The 21,944-nt window shown below is 37.9% G+C and overlaps 1 protein-coding gene across 1 annotated transcript in view; it reads left to right on the forward strand.

Moving 5' to 3' along the window:
• The window catches only part of NRK (Nik related kinase), a gene marked incomplete at its 5' end in the record, with an annotated part of 219,759 nt that overhangs the window by 178,247 nt on the left and 19,568 nt on the right, over positions 1–21,944 (forward strand). The window contains 9 exons of the mRNA XM_080652342.1: positions 4,339–4,406; positions 7,457–7,551; positions 9,469–9,563; positions 12,167–12,534; positions 14,207–14,543; positions 16,166–16,337; positions 16,774–16,929; positions 19,077–19,220; positions 21,378–21,536. Of these exons, the coding sequence (XP_080508468.1) occupies positions 4,339–4,406; positions 7,457–7,551; positions 9,469–9,563; positions 12,167–12,534; positions 14,207–14,543; positions 16,166–16,337; positions 16,774–16,929; positions 19,077–19,220; positions 21,378–21,536 (1,594 nt within the window). The remainder of the gene's footprint in view (positions 1–4,338; positions 4,407–7,456; positions 7,552–9,468; positions 9,564–12,166; positions 12,535–14,206; positions 14,544–16,165; positions 16,338–16,773; positions 16,930–19,076; positions 19,221–21,377; positions 21,537–21,944) is intronic.

Raw genomic sequence — 21,944 nt, forward strand, 5'->3', positions numbered from 1 at the left:
TATCATCAATAAATTAACAAACAACAAGTGCTGGTGAGGATATGGAGAAAAGGGCTCACTAGTACACGGCTGGTGGGAATGCAGACTGGTGCAGCCACTATGGAAAACAATATGGAGTTTCCTCAAAAACTGAAAAATGAAACTGCCATTTGACCCAGCAATCCCACTTCTGGGAATATATCCTAAAAACCCAAAACACCAATCAGAAAGAATATATGCACCCCCATGTTCATAGCAGCATTATTTACAATAGCTAAGATTTCAAAACAGCCTGAATGCTCATTAGTATATGACTAGATAAAAAAAAAAAAAAAAAAACCTTGAGAATATTTACACAATGGAATACTATGCATCTATAAAAAACAGGGATTTCTTACCTTTTGGGACAGCCTGGCTTGACCTGGAGACTATTATACTAAATGAAATAAGTCAATCTAAGGAGGACAAATAAATAACACATGATCTCACTTATATGTGGAATCTAATGAACAAAATGAAATGACCAACAAAATAAGACCTGAAGCATGGAGGCATGGAATAAACTGACATACCTTGATGTTTGGGTGGGGGAACAAGGAGAGATAAACCAAAGAACTTATAATACTTACTAGGGGCCCAGTGCATGAATTTGTGCACCTTGAAAGGAACTGTGTGCCACGAGGCTGCGGTCGGCACAGGGGTGGGTCTTGGTCCATCTTCCATGCCCCTGCCAGGCCCCTCCCACTGTGGCCCCCAGTTCCCTGTCTGCCGGCAGCCCTGTTTCCATTGCCGCTCCCAGGTGCTGACAGTGCTGGCCCTGATCACACCCACCGATGCTGACAGCATTGTGCAATTGGGGCTGGCACCAGCAGCAGGTGCAAGTGGGGCCGGTGCCATCGGTGGTTGTGAGCAATCACTGCAGCCCCAATTGCCCCTCAGGAGCAGGGGGAGGTGGAGCAGCCCTCAGGGGCAATCAGGGCTGGTAGCCTCTGCTCGCACCTGTTGGCGCTGAGCGATCTGGACTGGCACCGGGCACTGGCAGCTGGTGTGAGTGGTGGCTCAGGTGCCAGCTGCGGGTGCAAGTGGGGCCAGCACCTGCAGTGAATGCGAGCAGTGGCTCCAGTGCTGGCAGCGGGTGCGAGCAGGGCCATCGCTGGCAGTGGGTGTGAGAGGCGGCTGCTGGCCCGATTACCCCTTAGGAGCAGGGGGAGGTGGAAAGCCCTGAGGGGCGATCGGGGCTGGCAGCTGCTGTTTGCACCAGCTGAAAGTGCTGAACAATCGGGACTGATGCCGGGCTCCAGGGGCTGGAAGCCAGTGTGAGTGGCAGCTCCAGTGCCAGCAGCGGGTGTGAGCAGGGCTGACACTGGCTGAAGGTACAAGTGCCGGGTGGAACACGGGAGCAAAGAATTTTCCGTAACCACCAGAAGCTTGCCCTAATGACAGCGACCAGCACCCCACCTTGGTCTGACACCCCTGCTCACCTGCTCCACCATCCCACCGCAGCCAATACTGGCCATGTTCTGTGCTCTGCCGCCTGCTGCCGACACCTGCCATATTCCACACATGCCCCCTGGTGGTCAGAGCACGTCATAGCTACTGGTTGTTCAATTGGTTGTTCGGTTCTTCCGCCATTTGGTCTATTTGCATATTAGCTTTTTATTATATAGGATATACATAGCCCATGGACACGGATAATAGGGTGCTGAAGACCTGGGCAGTGGGTAGGGGCTGGGCAGTGTGGAGTAAAGGGGTGGGATGGGAGACATCTGTAATACTGTCAACAATAAATATATATATATATATATATATATATATATATATATATATATATATATATATATTTAAATACTTGTGTGGTTTACTTCTATAGCCCTAATTTGGCAGTACCAAGCTCCATTTGTTAAAGGGTTCAAATAAAATTAAATCAATTGACTTTTATAAAGAATTCTATTCAGTTTGTACTTGGTATTAGATGATAGAAGCTTTTAAAAATAAATCCAAAATGTTAATGTCAATTGCATTCAAGGAACATGAACACTAATGAGAAATAAGGAAAGAGTAGAGAAATAGCTCCCTAATGCAGTTTGAATTTCTTGATCACATACTTGCAGACCAAACAAAATGCAAGAGGCATCACCATAGTTCCTTATAAACCTTGGAAACCTCAGAATTTTCTGATTTACAGAGTGCAGATTATACCCTAAATAGCTAGTAAATATGGCATTCTGTAGCAATGGTCTTAGAGTAAGTCTTATGATGTGGCAAAAATCTCATTATTAAGGCAAATGTTTTGGCAAACATTTCTCCAAAGATACCCAAATAGCCAATCCTATATAATAAAGAGGTAATATGCAAATTGACACTCATGCCCTCGCACAAGATGGCTGCCCTCATGTGGTCAAAGATGGCCACCACAAGATGGCCGGAAGGGGAGGGTAGTTGGGGGCGATTGGGCCAGCAGGCAAGAGCAGTTGGGGGCAACTGGGCCTTCAAGGGAGGGCAGTTGGGGGGGACCAGGCCTGCAGGGGAGGGCAGTTGTGGGGACCTGTCCTGCAGGGGAGGGCAGTTAGGGGTGACCAGGCCGGCAGGGGAGGGAAGTTGGGGGCGACTGGGCCATCAGGGGAGGGCAGTTGGGGGTTACCAGGCTAGCAGGGGACCAGTTAGGCATCAATCAGGCCAGCAGGGAGTGGTTATGGGGCAATCAGGCAGGTAGGCAGGCGAGCAGTTGGGAGCCAGCAATCCTGGATTGTGAGAGGGATGTCTGAGTGCCAGCAGTCAGACATCCCCAGAGGGGTCCCTGATTGGAGAGGGTGCAGGCTGGGCTGAGGGACAAACCCCCCCCAGTGCATGAATTTCATGCACTGGGACTCTAGTAAATAGATAAAAAGATGTTCAGAAACATTTATCATTAAGGAAATGCAACTCAAAACCACAATAATTACTACAAGGTATTATCTAACATCCACTAAGATGGCTATAAAGACAAAAATAGCAAGTGTTGGTGAGAAGGTGAACTAACTGTAAACTTTATATCTTGTTGGTGAGAATGTAAAATGGTGAAGGAAAAAAAATGAGGCAAGGCAGCACTCCATGGCCTATCTACCAATGTTGGTAGAAAGTAAATCTGCCCCACTGATGGAAGCTGGCATATTACATATCCTTTTTTTTTCTCTGGGTGTTTTGCTGTGTTCGATGAATGTTTAAGTAATACAATTCAAATGAATTTATTTAGAATTGAAGAAAGTATTTGGAATACTGTCATTTCAGTAAAACTATAAATGGAAAAACACTTTTTAAAAAATGGGACAGTTTTGGCTCAGATTTTAATGATGTTTGTGTGTGTGTGTGTGAGTGCGCATGTGTGTGACACCTTTTGAAAATCTAAGGTTGGTGTAAAAGGGTGAGTGAGTGAGAACTTTGAACTTAAATTCTGAGTGCGAGTTTAATATAAAAACTAATATGAAAACATAGAAAGAACATTACATTAGCCGTTAGAAGACTTAGATTCTGATAATACATATTGAGTTGATATAAAATTCTTTAAAAAGTCATTTTCCCTCTTTGGGCTACAGATTTCTCAATAACAAAATCAGGGTGTTTGGTTATATGATCTCCAGAATCTGTTATCATATTAAATTAAGAGCTATTATCAGAAATTATTGTTAAGCAGTTCTAATGTTATAAGTAACTAGGAGCTCAGCCCGTGATATTGCATGGTGCCACCCACCAACCTGCAGCCCTGCTTTGACACCCGAACCTGTCCACGCAGAGCTCCAGTGCACCTGGCCCAGCCCCCAAACCCTCTGGTCTTCTCTGGCTGCTTCAAGCCCTGGCCTCAGTCCCTCCAGTCACCTCGGGCTGGTCCTGCCTTCTCTGGGCACCTTGTTCTTCTGCCCTGTCTGTGGAGCAACACTGTGGCTCCACCCTGTGATGGCAGCAGAGGAGAGTGTGGAAGCCTCCCGCCTGCTGCACTGTGCTCCTTCCCCTGGCAGGTGGGCTGCAGGGCACTCAGAGTCCGAGCAGTGGGTGGTGAAGGACTGGTGAGGGGGGCGCTATGGGCTCTCACCCCTGCCCTCCCCAGCTCCTCTGGGCACCTCCCCACTTCCGCCCTGTCTCCAGAACAACGCCCCAGCTAATATGCTAATGACCTGGTCATTACCTGTTATGGTGTCCCACTCATTAGCATATTAGCTCTTTATTAGTATAGATTATGAAAATACAATATATTTATAAAAATTGGATTTTATAAGTTGGATTTTTAAGAAAATATCTCTATGAAGAAAGGTATTTTTCCATAAATTAAACTCAAAAGTATTTGTGATGGAGAATTCTATCAAAGTATTGCATTGTGTCTTTAAGGTCCAAGAAAAATGTACTTCTGTGCCTTATAACCAGGATCATGCACACCATGTCATGTTCTCTTCAAGGTATGTGTCTCTGATATTTTTACTCACTATTTACTATCACATGGATAATTAAAGCTTATCTATTTGACACTAAGGTCTGTGTTAAGTTAAAACTAAAATATCAATAACATCATCATCAATGGCCCATATTTAAAACCTTAATTTCAATGATCAATTAGCTAGATATTTCACATTTAGATATATGCAGTCTCAGTGTCATTTAGTTTGATAGCTGGTAAGATCCCCAATTTAATAAAAGTAACAACAATGAATTCTTTGACAGCTTTCAATTGGTAATTTACAATAAAAACAAGTATAATTTCATTTGTATCATGTACTTCAATTACAAAACCTATCTAATAAAAGAGTAATATGCAAATTGACCATAACTCCGCTACACCCACAAACCACACCCACCAGCCAATCAGAAGCGAGTATGCAAATTAACCCAACCAAGATGGCTGCAGCCACAGAGAGAGCAGGAGGCTTGGGTTTCCCCGGCAATGGAGGAAGCCAAGCTTTCCGAGCACCCTGGCTGGGCCTGAACTCCACTCAAGGCTACAAAGTTTAAATTATAGAAGATAAATAAATCCCAACAAAAATGGAGGCAGCCACAGAGCTGGAGAGAGCAGGAGGCTTGAGTTGCCCCCAGCGATGGAGGAAGCCAAGCTTCTGCAGCCCTGGCCTGCCTTGGCCTCCGCTCAAGGCTACAAAGTTTCAATTAAAGAAGATAAATAAATCCCAACAAAAATGGCTGCGGCCACCGAGCAAGCAGGAGGCTTGGCTCCGCTCAAGGCTACAAAGTTTCAATTATAGAAGATAAATAAATCCCAGATACCAGGGCCTCCACTTGGGTCACTGGGGGTTGTGGCTGGCCTGCAAACCACCACAGGCCCCTCACCCAGGCCACCCCACACCCCAAGGGAACCCCCACCCTGATCCGGAACACCCTTCAGGGCAAACCAGCTGGCCCCCACCCATGCACCAGGCCTCTATCCTATCTAATAAAAGAATAATATGCAGCTTGACCATCACTCCAACACACAAGATGGCTGCCCCCATGTGGTCAAAGATCCTGCCCCCATGTGGACACAAGATGGCCACCACAAGATGGCCAGCAGGGGAGGGCAGTTGGGAGGGACCAGGTCTGCAAGGGAGGGCAGTTTGGGGTGATCAAGCCTGCAAGGGAGGGCAATTAGGGGTGACCAGGCCAGCAGAGGAGGGAAGTTGGGGGAAACTGGGCCAGCAGGGAAGGGCAGTTGGGCGGGACCCAGGCCTGCAGGGGAGAGCAGTTGTGGGGGACCAGGCCTGCAGGGGAGGGCAGTTATGGGTGATCAGGCCTGCAGGGGAGGGCAGTTAGGGGCAAACAGGCTGGCAGGGGAGCAGTTAGGCATCAATTAGGCTGGCAGGGGAGTGGTTAGGGGGTGATCAGGCTGGCAGGCAGAAGCGGTTAGGGGCTATCAGGAAGGCAGGCAGGTGAGCAGTTGGGAGCCAGCAGTCCTGGATTGTGAGAGGGATGTCCGACTGCCCGTTTAGGCCCGGCTGAGGGACACACACCCCTGTGCATGAATTTTATGCACCGGGCCTCTAGTTTTATTATGTACTACATGATAAAACATACCTGTACACATAAATTATCCCTAACCTCAGAAGCTAATGACACAGAATGTGCAAGCCTGAAATGACCTATAGGGAAAATCAAATCTAAAACTCAACATTATATCAGTGATAGTTTATACCAGTCACTGTAATTCTTATCTCTGTAATATTGGTGAAATTTCAATAATTTTCAAAGTTCATGTTTTATATTTTAGATGTTGTGTGCAATGTGTTATATTTGGAACTACACTTAAATGAAAATTTACCTTGAAAACCATACCCCCTCCAATCCCAATTTATGGGTACAACTTAGCCTATATTCATTCACTCAGTCATTCAGTAAATATTGAGCACTGACTATATTCAAGATACTGGACAGCATGACCAGATGGCATATGGTTGATAGTATATAGCATTATATTCCTACCATATTATACTTTAAAAGTCCATATATTTATGTCCTTAGATTTTATGCATAGAAATCTTGGAAAATTTGAAACCTAGATTGGGAACTTTCTCTTTCTCTGTATTCAATGAATGGATTGTCATGGTCCTTCTGGCCACAAAGAGGGGAAGAAACCACTTTAGTTTTGTGTATCTGTTTTTAGTATCATGGGGTATGACTTTAATGAAATTATATATATATATATATATATGTATATATGTATATATGTATATATGTATATGTATATATAATTGTTACTTCTGTTAAACTGGAATTGGTTGATCATGTGACAAAATAATTTTTGAAATTATGAATAACAAATGTATTAACTTTAAGTTTGGTTAAATTTATAAAATTGACTTAAATGAAAGTTGAGTCTTTCCTGAAATTTTGGTTCATAGAAAAATTTGTCTGTCTCAATCTTAAATTAATAACTATAGTCCTTCCTATGCAGAAATTCCAAAGCAACTATAAAATTTAGCAGCATTCATTCCAAAAATCTTTCTAAATACTCTCTGAATTTGAATAGTAAAAATTTAAGTGTTCTATCTGTGTCCATCTGTCTATCTATCTATCTATCTATCTATCTATCATCTATATCTGGAAGTGGACATTAAAAATTGTGATAATAGTGGAATATTTTATATTAAAATATGCATATATTACCTTTTTACCATGTTGAAATCCTCACATACTGTACACTATAAAGTTATGTTTATTGCTGTATTACTTTATTAATGTCTGAATACTTGCTTAAAGAAACTTTATAGGAATTTTTAGAAGCAAATATTATATGTGGAAGAAACACATGACTATATTGGAACACTTTTTTATATTTTGGAAATTGTTTCTTTGTTAAAGATAAAATAGCATGTTTGGGGGAAAGTGGAAATTGGAAAATATTACTTAAGTTCTACTTCTTCCCAGTTTGGTATATGCCCATATACTTAAATAAAACTTTTTGTTGGCCATAATATTGAGTTGTACATATTAGGACATGACACATACTTTTCTGTCTTTTCATTAGTGTTCCTCAGTGGTCTCTTTTGGAACAAGTTCAGAAGCCCATTGACACCAGACAAAGGAGTTTGCAAAATCCTCAAAATTGCTTAGCAACATCAGGTGATTCGAAGCACAAACTGTAAAAACACAGCTAATGATTCACAATTTATATTGCAGAAGTCAAGAAATTATTTCAACAAGAAATTAATTGAAAGTGTCATGGAGTCCAAGTAGGATTAAGACCAGGAGGCCATTGGATTTGGCAATTGGGTGTTTGATGGTGACATAATTAGAAATGAAAATTGATTTTTCAAAAGTCTCTTCTTTCAGTTGAGTAGTAGCTATGGATGTGTCTAGGGAGATGGAGTGTGTCTACTTTAGTTTCTATAATATATGTGAAATATATGGGAAAGGCACTTGGGAGACGCCTCTACAATAAGCTTAATTTTATAGGCTATCTTTAGTATATGGAAATATTAGATGAAGTAGTTGTATGTGTTTATTCCTACCACCTATTTTGAAATAAGGAAATCCTTCATTTAGCCCCAAAGCAGTCTGAACCTTGATTAGTGGGAGAAGGGAATGGATAGCAACTGTGTAGATAATAGCTAAAGTTCTTTTCAGCTCTAAAATTCTATTATTTTATTGTGTGTGCTATATAGAACATTTTAAGTTCCCATGGGATAGCATACTTCAACATGTAGGAAAGGAGAGCACATACTATAAATTTTCCTCAAAATCTCAAACACTTGCCTAATATTCCTAGTTAGCCTAATAACACACCAAGAGACTTGAGAGAAAATGGTTTCCTGCAGAAAGATAAGAAACTGCAAATATAAAACTGTATCAGAAGATGGAGACACAAATTTTAGGGTGTGTTCAGCATAATATTCTCAAAAGATACCAGTGTATGCAAATACTTGTTTTCTGGAGTTGTAGTGCCAATACTTTGGCTATATATACCAATGCTGAAAATAAAAGTGGGATAGTACTATTTATCTTTAAAATTAAGTGCACAAAAGCAATAAACAGGGACCTGAGTGTCCCCTTAGTGAAGCTTTTTCAAAGTATACTCACCCATACTCCCACTGGATTTAAATCACAGGTGTTAATTACTATACCACAAATCTTCATCTCAAAAATCCAGACTTCCAATCCAGATAAATTTGCATTTTAAATAGAAATATTTACACTAAATTTGAGCTGTGCATTGCCATAGCAACTAATTACATGTGGCTGTTAAAATTAAAACTAAAATGAAAAGAAAATTATATTTAAAAGTCAACCCCACAGGCACACTGTCCATATTTCAAATGCTCAATAGTCATGTGTGCCTAATGGCTACTGTATAGGACAGTACAGATACAGAACATTACTATTGCTAAAGAAAGTTCTATTGCACAGCACCACTATAGAAAGGTTCCCAGCTTTAAGGGCTAAGTTTTGTCTTTTTTCAGTTGTTCACTTCTGACCTATATAGAAATACTTATGGCTATATCCTTTAGTGGAAATGGCATGATAATGATTGTAGTCAACTCTCTTCTTGAGAGTTTTGTCTAATCTATCATCTTCTAATATACTGTTGGGCTCTTTTTGTACTGGTTATTATGGTAGGCCAGTGATACCACCCCGCTCTTCCTGTTTTTAATATATTATTTCTCTTAATAGAACTATCTGTCTACCAGTCTTACTGTGTACCTTCTTACACAGATAGAAATGCTTAGCTAGTGTAGCCTTAATATTGAAAACAGAATAGCCATGTAGCTGTATAATTTTGTTAACCAGTGTCATCTCAAAAAATTAAATAAACAGGAAATAAAGAATAGCCATGTAGTTCTACAGGCAATACAAACCTTGAGCCTGTCTCTGTCACTTAAAACAGAACAAAGAATCCTGGCCTCATAAGAATTTATCAGGTGATATTTTCTGAATGAAAAGTTACTTGAAAAATACTGAGAGATAGAACTGGTAGACTATAAAAATGAAGGCAATTGCTATGACCACCACTGTTACTAATGCCTTTTTGACATTCCACAGAATCTTCCAAGGACGAGAGTCCAGTGACTAGGAGAAGGTCCCAGTCATCACCTCCTTATTCTACAATTGATCAGAAGTTGCTGGTTGATATCCATGTAGGTTTCCATCTTAACTCATAATACATTTATGTTTGTTCTTTTTCATTTTAAATTTCTTTTGACTTATTTTTATCTTTACATGAGGGAAAGGTTAAAGTGTTTAGTTTTTAAGTTAATCTTTCAAAGATTTCTATTGATATGTGAGTATGCACAAGATCAAATCTAGAAATTAAACTTGAAATGGAAGAACATTTAATTGATCAACAAACAACAAATGCTGGTGAGGATGTGGAGAAAAGAGAATGCTTCTAGTGTACTGTTGATGGGAATGCAAACTGGTGCAGCCACTATGGAAAGCAGTATGGAGTTACCTAAAAAAATTAAAAATGGAACTGCCTTTTACCCAGTGATCCCACTTCTGGGAATATATCCTAAGAATCCTGAAACACCAATCAGAAAGAATATATATGCACCCCTATGTTCACTGCAGCATTACTTACAGTAGCTAAGATCTGGAAACAGCCTAAGTGCCTATCAGTACATAAGTGGATAAAAAAAGTCATGGTACCTTCACACAATGGAATACTATGCAGCTATTAAAAAGAAAGATCTCTTATCTTTTGAGATAGCATGGAGGAACCTGAAGAATATTATGCTAAGCGAAATAAACCAGTCAAAGGAAGACAAATGTCACATGATTTCACTTATATGTGAAATCTAATGAATAAAATAAACTGACAAACAAAATAGTACAATAGATATGGAAGCATGGAACAGACTGAAAGATCTCAGATGGAAGAGGGATGGGAAGAGATTAACCAAAAAACTTATATGCATATATCCATTGCCCATGGTCACAACAATAGTGCGGTAAAGGACTGAGGGGGGGAGGGAACCAGATGAAGGAGGGCAATGGGGGGAAGAAGAGGAGACAGCTGTAATACTTCAAAATAAAGATAAAATATTTTATTTTCACACTACTGGCCCAGTGCACGAAATTCTTGCATGAAGTGGGGGGGTGGTTCCCTCAGCCCAGCCTGCACAATCTCCAATCAGGGACCCCTTGGGGGATGTCTGACTGCTGGTTTAGGCCCAATCCCACAGTCGGACATCCCTCTCACAATCTGGAACCACTGGATCCTAACTGCTTGCCTGCCTGCTTGCCTGATCACCCTCTAACCACTCCCCTGCCAGCCTGATCTCGCCCCAAACTGCTCTCCCCTGCCGGTCTGGTTGCCCCCAACTGCCCTCCCCTGCTGGCCTGATATCGCCCCCAACAGCCCCCCTTGTTGGCCTGATCTCACCCCCAACTGCCCTCCCCTGCCAGCCAATTTGGTTCTGATTGGTCGGTTTCTATACCAGTCAGCATCAAAAGCTCTGCCTCCTAGGCAGCCATTGGCTCCTCACAGTTCACCGGGATTTGGTTCCCATTGATCGGTTTCTATTCCAGTCAGTGTCAAAAGCTCTGCTTCCTAGGCAGCCATTGGCTCCTCACAGTTCACCCAGATCTGGTTCTGATTAGTTGGTTTCTATGCCAGTCAGCATCTCCAGGCCTATCTCCAGGCCTGACCAGAGAGGCGGCGCTGATCAGCAGCCCCCTTGGAGGCCTGGAGAGAAACAGAGGCATGGCTGCTGGTGAAGCCTGGAGAGAAAGAGAGAGGCAATGGCTGATCAACAGATGCCATGGAGGTTGCAGATCAGACCCTGCCTCTCTCTTCAGGCCTTTCTCCAGGCCTGATCCACAGCCCCCTTGGCAGTCAGTCCTGGGTCGCCTCACAGGACTGACTTCCAGTCGGTCGAGCCTTCGGTCATTTTTGATGTTATGGACCCTGGGTTTTTATATATTAGGATTCTTATGTAAGACCAAATTCAAGAGAATATTATTAAAAGAACTATTTTTAGAAGCTAATCTCAAATTAAGGAGTAGAGGCTAGCTGCTCAATTTTTGTCTTATCATTTCTTGGATGATCAGGCAATGTATAAAAAAATAAAGAAAAATAAAATTCCCTCCATTTGCATAAATAAAAAGTATTCCAATTCTTTGTGTAGTGTGCTTTTAGATCATTTCATTTTACTTTTGTAATTACTCCTACCCTACCATACACACACACACACACACACACACACACACACACAATCATTTGTAGCTTATTCAAAAGTTGCTTATATGATACATCTCATACTTAAATGTAGATTTATATTAATATGCTTAAAAGTGTTTGAGTTATTTTAAGACAACCTATGTTGTATAAAACTAGAGCTTGGAAATTAACATATCAATTTTAAGAGGTATGTATTAACCCCAATGTCAGGGAATAAAACAAAAGGAAAAAGTTACCCTATCTTCTATAGTGCATCAAATCATCTGTTCTACTCTCTAGCACCAAAACCTAATGTGTATTCTTCAGAAGACAAGTAAGGGAAATTTAAAAAGTGAGTAAATTTTTTTCTTGTGTCATCCAGAAATTCATAAATGATCACAGCTTGAGGTTTGGGTTTTGTCATCTCATCATTACAAAAATGTTGGTTTTATCTACTGAGTAAATATCTTCATTTCAATTGAAAATATATTTTTAAAATATTGTCAGCTTGGAAATGTTTCAATCTAGATGAAAATTCAAGGATACTAGAAACTACATTAATCTTTCTTGTGCACACAGGTTCCAGATGGATTTAAAGTAGGAAAAATATCACCCCCCATTTATTTGACTAATGAGTGGGTAGGCTATAATGCACTCTCTGAAATCTTCCGGAATGATTGGTTAACTCCTGCACCTTTCATTCAGCCACCTGAAGAAGATGGTGATTATGTTGAACTCTATGATGCTGGTACTGATACTGATGGTGATGATAATGATTCTAATGATGTGTATGAAGATACTTACGAGCATGACAATGGCAATAATGCCTTGGATAACCATGTTGGTCAGGCTAATGATGTTGGTGAAGATCAGGATGATGATGGCAATGATGAAGCTGTTGATGACAAAGACAATAATCATGATGATGCTCCTAGTTGGCCAAGGTTGTGTTTTTTTTTTCTGGATTACTTACATTATCTATTTTTTATAATTTCAAAACTATTTGCATCTTTGGTTTACTTGCAAAATTTATTGCTAAGTGGGTGAAGGAATTGCACTTGCATATTGGTAAATGTTGATTTTTAATAATATATTATAATTATTCAATGAAAACACTTAATTTTCATTTTATACTGTATTTCATTAATATTCAAGTATTTGTTAAATTCTTTAATTTTTATAAACAAAAACCTCATTTGTTTATTTTTTTCTGTTCACTTACTTTTTATTGAATTTATTGGGATGATACTGGTTAACAAAAACCATACAGGTTTCTGGTGCAAAATTCCACAACACATAATCTGTACAGTACAGTGTATTGTGTATTCACCACTCAAGTCATCTGTTAACATTAATATTACTGAAACATCCTACCCTGTGAAACTGCAATAAGTATGAGAAATGGGGATGACAAATTAATATCGTGTTACTTTAAAGCTATAAGGTAAAGCCCTGGTATTTTCAAGCAAAATATCTAAATTTGCTTTAAAATGTATAAAAATTTGACTTTCACTTCATATTTTCAGGCTGCAACTTACTAACATGGCATTATTCTTGGAATTCTGAAAACTGCTATAACAAAATTCAGTATTTGTTAAATTTTATATATTTATAAAGTAGCTGCCCAAAGTGATAATATTTAGTGAAATAGTATTTTTGGCATGCCACCAGTTATTTTCTGTATGTATTTAGTTCCTTTCTCTTGCTCTAAATAGCCATTGTGTTCTTATTTATAGATGCTCATGGCTTGTATTCAAACATATCTCAAAGAAGATTAGTTACTATAATATGTTTCTACATTTGTATAAAAATAAAAATAATTAACAGTGGGAGAATTATTTTCTTTATAATATTGAAATCCATATCTTGCTTTGGTTCAATTTTAATTTTATTGGGGGATATATATGACAAAAGAGACATTTTGTTTTCTTTTTTGCTAACTAAAATTCTACCAGGAATTTCAGTGCCAAATAAATTTGCTTTTAGAGTTATAATAGGTACATGTTAATGATGCCTGTTATGCAAAAGATCATTGAGACATTTTGTTAAGCTTGGTTTTCTTAGCAGCTAATTAAATTACTATCTTAGCTTAATGAAATCTATATTACTTCCCTTCCTGGTATGGGATTCTATAGTAAAGCAATCGATACACATGTTAGAAAAACAAGGCACATGTTCACATTAGCACAAATTAGATATATTGCAAGAAGAATTATTCAGATACGTTGTGATTGAGTCAAGAGTCTGGGTTTGATCATTCATGTAGCCATGAATTTGCTAATGCATAAAATAGTCTATTATTTTTAAAAAATACATATTCTTACTACCAACCTAACATATGCTCTTAATAAAGGATTAAAGTTATCTTCCATCTGCCATCCAAATGCAGCTAGGGAACTAATGGTGGCTATGGTGTTAATTCAGTACACTGTATAAGATTGAAAGGACATAGGGACATATTTCTTCTCTATATATTACCAATATTCACATAGAGCAAAAATGTGCCTAGATATAGTATATATGTATGCAACACATTCAAATTCTGTTTAATTTGCTAACTTTCAGACATGTTTTTGTTGGGTTGCTTTCCCCCAATCATTAATTGGATCTTGTTATCAGGTCAAGCTATGGCAGAGGTGGAAACTGGAAGCAAAATGGTAGAGATGACAATAATGGAGGAGAAGGTACCTGCAGCGGCTATGGAAGCCAGAGAGCCAGTAGAAGCCATCTAAGATATACAGCCAGTGGGAACAATACAGCTACGGGAGATCACGAAGGAGATAAAGCCAATATAGGAAGCGGGAGAAGAGGCATGGAGGGTAATGGAGGTAGGGGAGTCCGTGAAAAAAATGAAGAGAGTGAAGCCTTTGAACTCAATGAAGGAGAAAGTTGCTCAGAGAGAGATGATCCAGGTTTGGAGAGACCAACATCCCAGGACTTTGAACATCAACAAGAGGTAATTCACCATTTGAAAAGGAAAGTGAATTACTCTCCTTGTGAATGTGTTTCTTCATGTGATATGTCACATTTTCAGTCATTCCATGTATATTTGAAACTTCAGACCAAAGCCTTAAACATTTTTAATTATAGCTGTAGGTGGATCTTTGATTCTTCTAATTTGGATGATTCCTATTTATTTTCAGAGACAAAAATATCTTCTTTATTTGCCTTTACTACTCAGATCACATGCTTGTTTTAACACATACTTTTTTCTAGGAAGTTTTTATTTTGGTAAAATATGCATAACAAGTTTTTCCATTTTAACTATTTTAAGTATAGAATTCAGTAAAATTAAGTACATTCACAATGTTGTACCACCATCACTACTAGTCATTTTAAGCACTTTTTTAACATCCCTAAAAATTAAACAATTAACTCTGTTATCCCTCTTCCACGAACCTAGTACCCTCTATTCTTTTTTTTTTTTTTTTTGTCTAGGAACCTTATTAAGCATAAATATACAATATGTGTTCTTTTCTCTCTAGGTTATTTCACTTAGCATAATATTTTCAAGGTTCATCCATGTTTTAGCATATGTCAAAAAAATTTTTTTTAATTTTAAGGCTTAATATCTCATAGTATGAATACATCGCATTTTGTTTATCCATTCATTTGTACACAGACATGTGGGTTGTTTTAGGCTGCTTGCTATCATGAATAATGCAGCTGTAAAAATTGGTATGCAAATATCTGTTGTTGGAGTCTCTGTTTTCAATTCTTTGGACTATACACCTAGAAGTGGACTTGCTAGATGTGTAATTATTGTTGTGGTATTGCTAGATTCTATTTTAGTTTTCTAAGGAACTGTTCACACATACAATTAACACCTAAGTAACAAACTATTTTCACATGATGATTTGTCATTCACAAAAGGTTTTCTGACTTTATAAATAGATTTAAAAATACTCAGATAGCTATACAGATGCTATATAGAACTAGAGGCCTAGTGCACGAAATTTGTGCACTTGTGGGGGGGCGATCCCTCAGCCCAGCCTGCACCCTCTCGCAGTTCGGGAGCCCTCAGAGGATGTCCAACTGACGGCTTAGGCTGAACGACCAGTCACTATGATGCTCACTGAACACCAGGAGGCAGATGCTCAATGCAGGAGCTCCCACAGGGGGAGTGCTGCACAGCCAGAAACCCTGAGCTGGGCTCATGGCTGGCAAGCACAGTGGCTGTGGCGGGAGCCTCTTCCGCTTCCGCGGCAGCACTAAGAATGTCTGACTGCTGACTTAGGCCTGCTCCCCGGACTGCACTGGGCCTCTAGTGTGTAAATAAGATGTCTGGCAGAGTACCTAGGACATAATAAAAATTCCACAAATGTTATATTTCCAAATTTTAGTTAGAGACTTCAAGCTCCTTGAATTTCTCCTGTGATATAAATCATCTCAACATAAGTTATGTCTCTTTTTCAGATGAAATTGTTGGGTTCATCTGGTAAATGTGCATTTTTTATAGGTGCAGAATTATAGACATTAACAAATTTTGCATTCTGTTTTTCAAATGACCCCAGGAATATTGTATTTCTGTCACTGTTAAGCTCCTAATAAAATCAAAATTAATTTTTCATCTTTTAGGAATCAGTTTGCAGAAATAGGACCTCACATGCCATTGCCTCAACACCTGATGATAAGAATGACAGTATAGACATATCAGAAGCATCAACAGAATCAGGTTTTTCTGCCAGTCACTCATCTCCTTTCAACATTTCTGGGAGTGCTGCAAATACTGAGTTTTCCAGTTCCATCTGTAAGTCTGTTTAATCTCCAAACACTGCTGTCTTTTAACATATTAAATACAGTGTTTGACCACTGGTTTATGATCTGAAAAGAATTAAATCTTTCTGATATTCAGTTGACATTAAGCCAGATGGATATAAGCTTTAAAAATCTACTCTTCTCTGAGTCTATATGGCACCTAAATTTGAACTACAATTGAGAAATTGAGTAATTTTTTTGCAATCTAAGCACAATAACTTGAAATACATTTGTATTCAGAAATGTGTTATCTGATTTTGTTATCTGATGGTTTAGGAGTTACAGAAATTATACCTACATTTAAAAAATAAAATGCCATAGAAGAAAAGGAACTTATCTAAGCTGTGTCTCATTTGTGGAAACACACAAACACGTATCATGTAAACATTAGTAATTTCTCTCAATATCTTCTCCTTACTTGTTGATAGTATATACTGGATTAGTGGAAGTACCTGAGAAATCATCTAAGAAAACCTCTGAAGTCAATGTTAATCCACTATATGTCTCTCCTGCATGTAAAAAACCATTAATCCATATGTATGAAAAGGAATTCACTTCTGAGATCTGCTGTGGTTCTTTGTGGGGTGAGTTTGGTTTCTTTAAAATTAGCTGTTGCTCTTTTGAAGATTATATTTTATCTATGTAATAAAGTGGTGAAAAAATCATAAGTATAAAACATTTATTTTTTATTACCAAATCATTACCAAGAAATTAAAAATGTATTTATATAATTAATTTGCTCCTTTTTGCTGATTTATCTTCACTGAATGTAGTTTGATGTTTGAATTGGTGCTCCCTACCCTTTTTATTCTATTTTTATTTTTAACCTGAATTAACTGAGCTAAAATATAAAATTGAATTAGGTTATGATATTTTTATTTTTTTAATTTTTGAGCTTAGTATGTTTTAATGTAAGAGGATGTGCAGCATATAATTAATGAGATATTACAAGAAATATTTCTGCAAGTTCTTGTTTTAAAATAATCTTGAGGATTTTTTGAGAAAGTTACTTCTATGTCTTTGATAGACTTTTTCAGTCCTTTATTCCAGAAGAGTGAATTATAACCACATTAGTAGTGCTGAGACAATATTTTATCTTAAGCCAGTTTGTAGCATAAATGAAACAATAAATGAACAGAAGAGGGGGAGAAATCCAAAGTAAATGCCAACCTCCAATTTGCAATTTCATAGATTTTACTTCATGTAAGATTGAACATGGGACAGAACTTTATATTAAAAATAGAACAATGTAGTGGACATTATAGTTATATAGATTGAACAACTTAGAGAAAAACCTAACATCCTCAAAGTTTTGCTAATGTAATGTATCAGATTACAAGCAAACCAAGTTTACTTCATTATCATTTCAGTCAGGTGACTGCCCAGTTTATGCCTAGTAATTAATTTTCATTATTTGTGAAAAATTATTTTGAAAAATAAAAGATTACAGTAAAAATTGACTGCACTTACTTCTCCCTCTCAGATTCCCCTGTAGTAGAAAAATGTAGTTTGTAAATCTGCCACTGGCTTGGACATTTACTTATAGAACTGGTAAAAGACAGAATGGGAAAATGAAGGCAGAGATCCTTGCCTTTACCCCTAGAGAAAAATATTCTCCAAGAAGAAACATATTGAAGTACTCTTTCTTATATTACCTTGCTGATTTTCCCCTGTGTCTTAGGATATGGAGGAAAACTCCCACAATGGTTTGAAATGCTTTCTATTTAAGTTCTGTCATTCTGGTCTTTTAAAACAGTGCTTATATGTTTTATTTTGTTTGTTTGTTATTGTTTTTTGAGTGACCAGAACCAGCAGACAAAGAGTGTCAAAATTTAAATACATAAAAATAGGAATTAATTTAATAGACTTTTGGCAATGTAAATATTTTAATATATGTATGAACACAGAATCATTCCATTTTAAATCAGTTTACATATAATTATTTTAAAAACATTAAAACCCATAGATATAGTTAGAAATGAGAAATCAACTGAATTGATGCCTGTAGGTGCTAGACATCTTCAATATTTAAGGGTAACTTTCTAAGGGGTTGATTGACTTTTATAAAGTTTGGGACACAACTAAGGGTTCCGAGATATACATAAAGGTTTATTTGTAATATGGAACACTAGACACCAGCCAGTACAATATTGCAAAAGGGTATTATCTTCCATATTTGTATGCATTTCAATGAATTTGTTCTGTTGGTAGAAATTCCATTTTTACACAGAATAAGGCTAACATTAGCCTAAAATGATATGCCACCTTTATATAAATCAGAACATTGGCATAACAAAAATCTTACCTAATAATAGACAAACATGTAAATTGACTGTACCTCCACTATGCCCACAGCCAATCAGAGTAAGTATGCAAATTAACCCAACAAAGATGGCAGGCTAATTTGCATATTCAGGCACGAAGCAGCCAGGAGAGGCAGGACACCTGCTATGAGGGGGAGGGGGGCGGTGAAGGGAACTACAGGAGTGGTGCTCCAGACAGAAGTGTGGACTTGCCATCTCCCGGGCGGGCTGGGAGTGGGGACGTGCCAGCTCCAGGGCAGGCTGGGAGCGGGGACTTGCTGGTTCCCAGGCGGCTGGGAGTGAAGCCAGGGGAAGGAAGGCCTATTCTTGCATGAATATCATGCAACGGGCCTCTAGTACTAATATAAAGTTATTTATAAAAATGTAATCTGAGCTAATATAGAACTTTTCTTTTTATATATAAACAGGAGTGAATTTGCTGTTGGGAACCAGATCTAATCTGTATCTTATGGACAGAAGTGGAAAGGCAGATATTACAAAACTTATAAAACGAAGACCATTTCGTCAGATTCAAGTTGTAGAGCCACTCAATTTGCTGATTACTATCTCGGGTTTGTTTAAGAACTAAAATTAGCTGAGTAATTATACAGATTAATTAGGTTTCAAACTGGGCTAAAGAATTTCTCAGGAGAAGGTGTTCATAGGAAAGCACTTTAAATATCACATTTATTTGGGATACGAGACTTTCCAACTAGTATTTTTTTAACCTATTTATAATTTAAACTAACTTCTGACTTTCCTTTGGTATCTGTATATTTGATTGCAATACACCTAACCTAGGTCAATTATAAGAAAAGCCATGTGTTTTATTAATTATTTTAGAGCAAGAGAGAGAGAAAGAGAGAGAGAGAGAGAGAGAGAGAGAGAGAGAGAGAGAGAGAGAGAGAGAGAGAGATGTGAGAGAGACACATCGATCAGTTGTCTCGTTTACTCGTCCTGACCAAGGATTGAACCCGCAAACTTTTGGTGTATGTCAGGATGACGCTCTAACCAACTGAGTCATCTGGGCAGCACTCAGATCTTTTCTGAGTATCCACATACTACTTTACAACGCACAATTTCACCCACCCATGCACACATAACCACACTAACATCCACTATATACTTCCCTTGTGATGTATCCGAAGAAACAAAGAATGAAGTAAATAATTAGATAGAAATGATACTGTGTTGTCCCTGACACAAACTTATCATAAGATCCTATGGATAGGGTTAGTAACAAGACTGGATCCTCTAAGGCCTCTCCACTCTTTCCATATACTAGTTGAATTTCTTAGCTTTGGTCAGTCTGAGCTTGAACCTTTCAATATGAGAGACCAAGTATATGGATGTTAGTAATGTTAGCATTAAAATTGACTATAGGCCAAAGATGGCAGACAAAAGGACAGAAAAATTTTAAAAATGGTTTGAGTGTAGAATAAAATGATGCTAAATACAGTCATTTAGATATGTTTATATACTCCCAGTCTATACCTAATAGCCATATTGTACATTGATTAATGTTCATCTATATTCTTAAATATTATTAACTTTACTTCAAGTTTTAGTAAGAGAAAAAATTCTCCATAGATGCTAAAGCTTCACAATTTTTATCATGTTATACAGTCATCCATTTATAACTGCTTGATGTACATAAAAGCAACATTTAGTAACATTTGAAAATACTTGGGTGGCTGGATAACACAGTGCTTTACTTTTTATTCAGCTTCCTCTAACCTAAATGTGCCATTTTTAATGCTTAAGATTTTTTCAATTGTGGATTATTTTTGCCTCAGATAGTATGGAGAAAGAACATCAGTGTATAAATATGCCTAATAGTTTAGAGCACACATTTATTTTACCATTTAAGAATAGAATGGCAACAGACATGGATGTCTGAATTCTAACACTGCTTTTTAAAGTATCACATAAAGCTATATTTAAGATTTATCTCATAAATAAGAATCATATTATTGGGCCTAGAAATCTTTTAATCATAAACCCTAAAATGAATATAAAGTCACTAAAAAGAAACATGAAATTTTAATGGCCAAGTTTTCCTGAAGGAATTATAAAATGTTGATGGGATTTATAATTAGAAAATTAATATTAAAGATAAATTGGGTTGAGAAAAAAATAATAAAACCATTAAACTATTTTGTAAGTATGCCAAAATGAAAGAGCACAGAGAGATCCATCCCACTATCCCTGAATGTCTAACAGTGAATACATTAGGCATCCCTTTCATTCATACCCAATACCAGGGACAGTTTCTCCATCTTTGAATCCTAGAAGGATCACGACTTAGATGAAAGCCAAGATACAAATGAATGGATGGTAATTCTGTTGCCTGCACAGTGGCAAGCTTAACCTGCCCCAAAGAAATATTTTACATTCACTTCAGACAGGCACATAGGTAGCTGGTAGCCACTTTTACTATCTTTTGGAAGTGAGAAACATCGCTATCACATTTACAAACTCCGAAGGGAAGACTGATGCAATGTAGTTTTTTAAAAGTGCTTTTTACCTTAATGAAAACATTTGGTTACAAAGGCAAAATGCCTTTACTTTTTTATTCTTTTAGTACAGTGGTCGGCAAACCGCGGCTCCCGAGCCGCATGCAGCTCACAAGCTGCGGTTTGCTGCTCTGTTGACTAATGAGTTTGCCAACCACTGTTTTAATATATGAAGAAAATAGATTGAAACTGCATTGTATTTTAATCTGTCAGGCCATAAAAACAGACTTCGGGTGTATCATCTGACCTGGTTGAGGAACAAAATTTTGAATGATGATCCAGAAAGTAAAAGAAGACAAGTGGAAATGCTAAAGACAGAGGAAGCCTGCAAAGCTATTGATAAGTTGACAGGCTGTGAACACTTCAGTGTCCGTAAGTCCCATTTCATATTTACTATAGGTATACAAATTTTGATTCCCTTCACTTGGTGAAGTACATTGTTATGAAAGGCAGAGAAAGGGCAAAGTTTCAACTTCATATACAAAAATGAGTTAATTTCATTACCACATTTTCCAGTTTTATGCCACAATTATGGCTGTTATTGAAAAAATATAAATTGACTGAAATAGCTATTGAAGTTAAATTTGGTTTACTTCCTCACCTTTCTTCCCTTCTCAGTCACTCTAATTACTTCATATAAACTATTATTTTCCTGTTTCTATATAACTTCAACTATATAATGCTTTAGTGTTTCTTCAATAACACACAAGATTATTTATATGACACTGTCCTCTAAATAGCAATAAAATAGAATCATATCATAATTCCTTTTATTTTTAA

This window comes from Plecotus auritus (genome assembly GCF_963455305.1).
Source record: "Plecotus auritus genome assembly, chromosome: X".
Taxonomy (NCBI): domain Eukaryota; kingdom Metazoa; phylum Chordata; class Mammalia; order Chiroptera; family Vespertilionidae; genus Plecotus; species Plecotus auritus.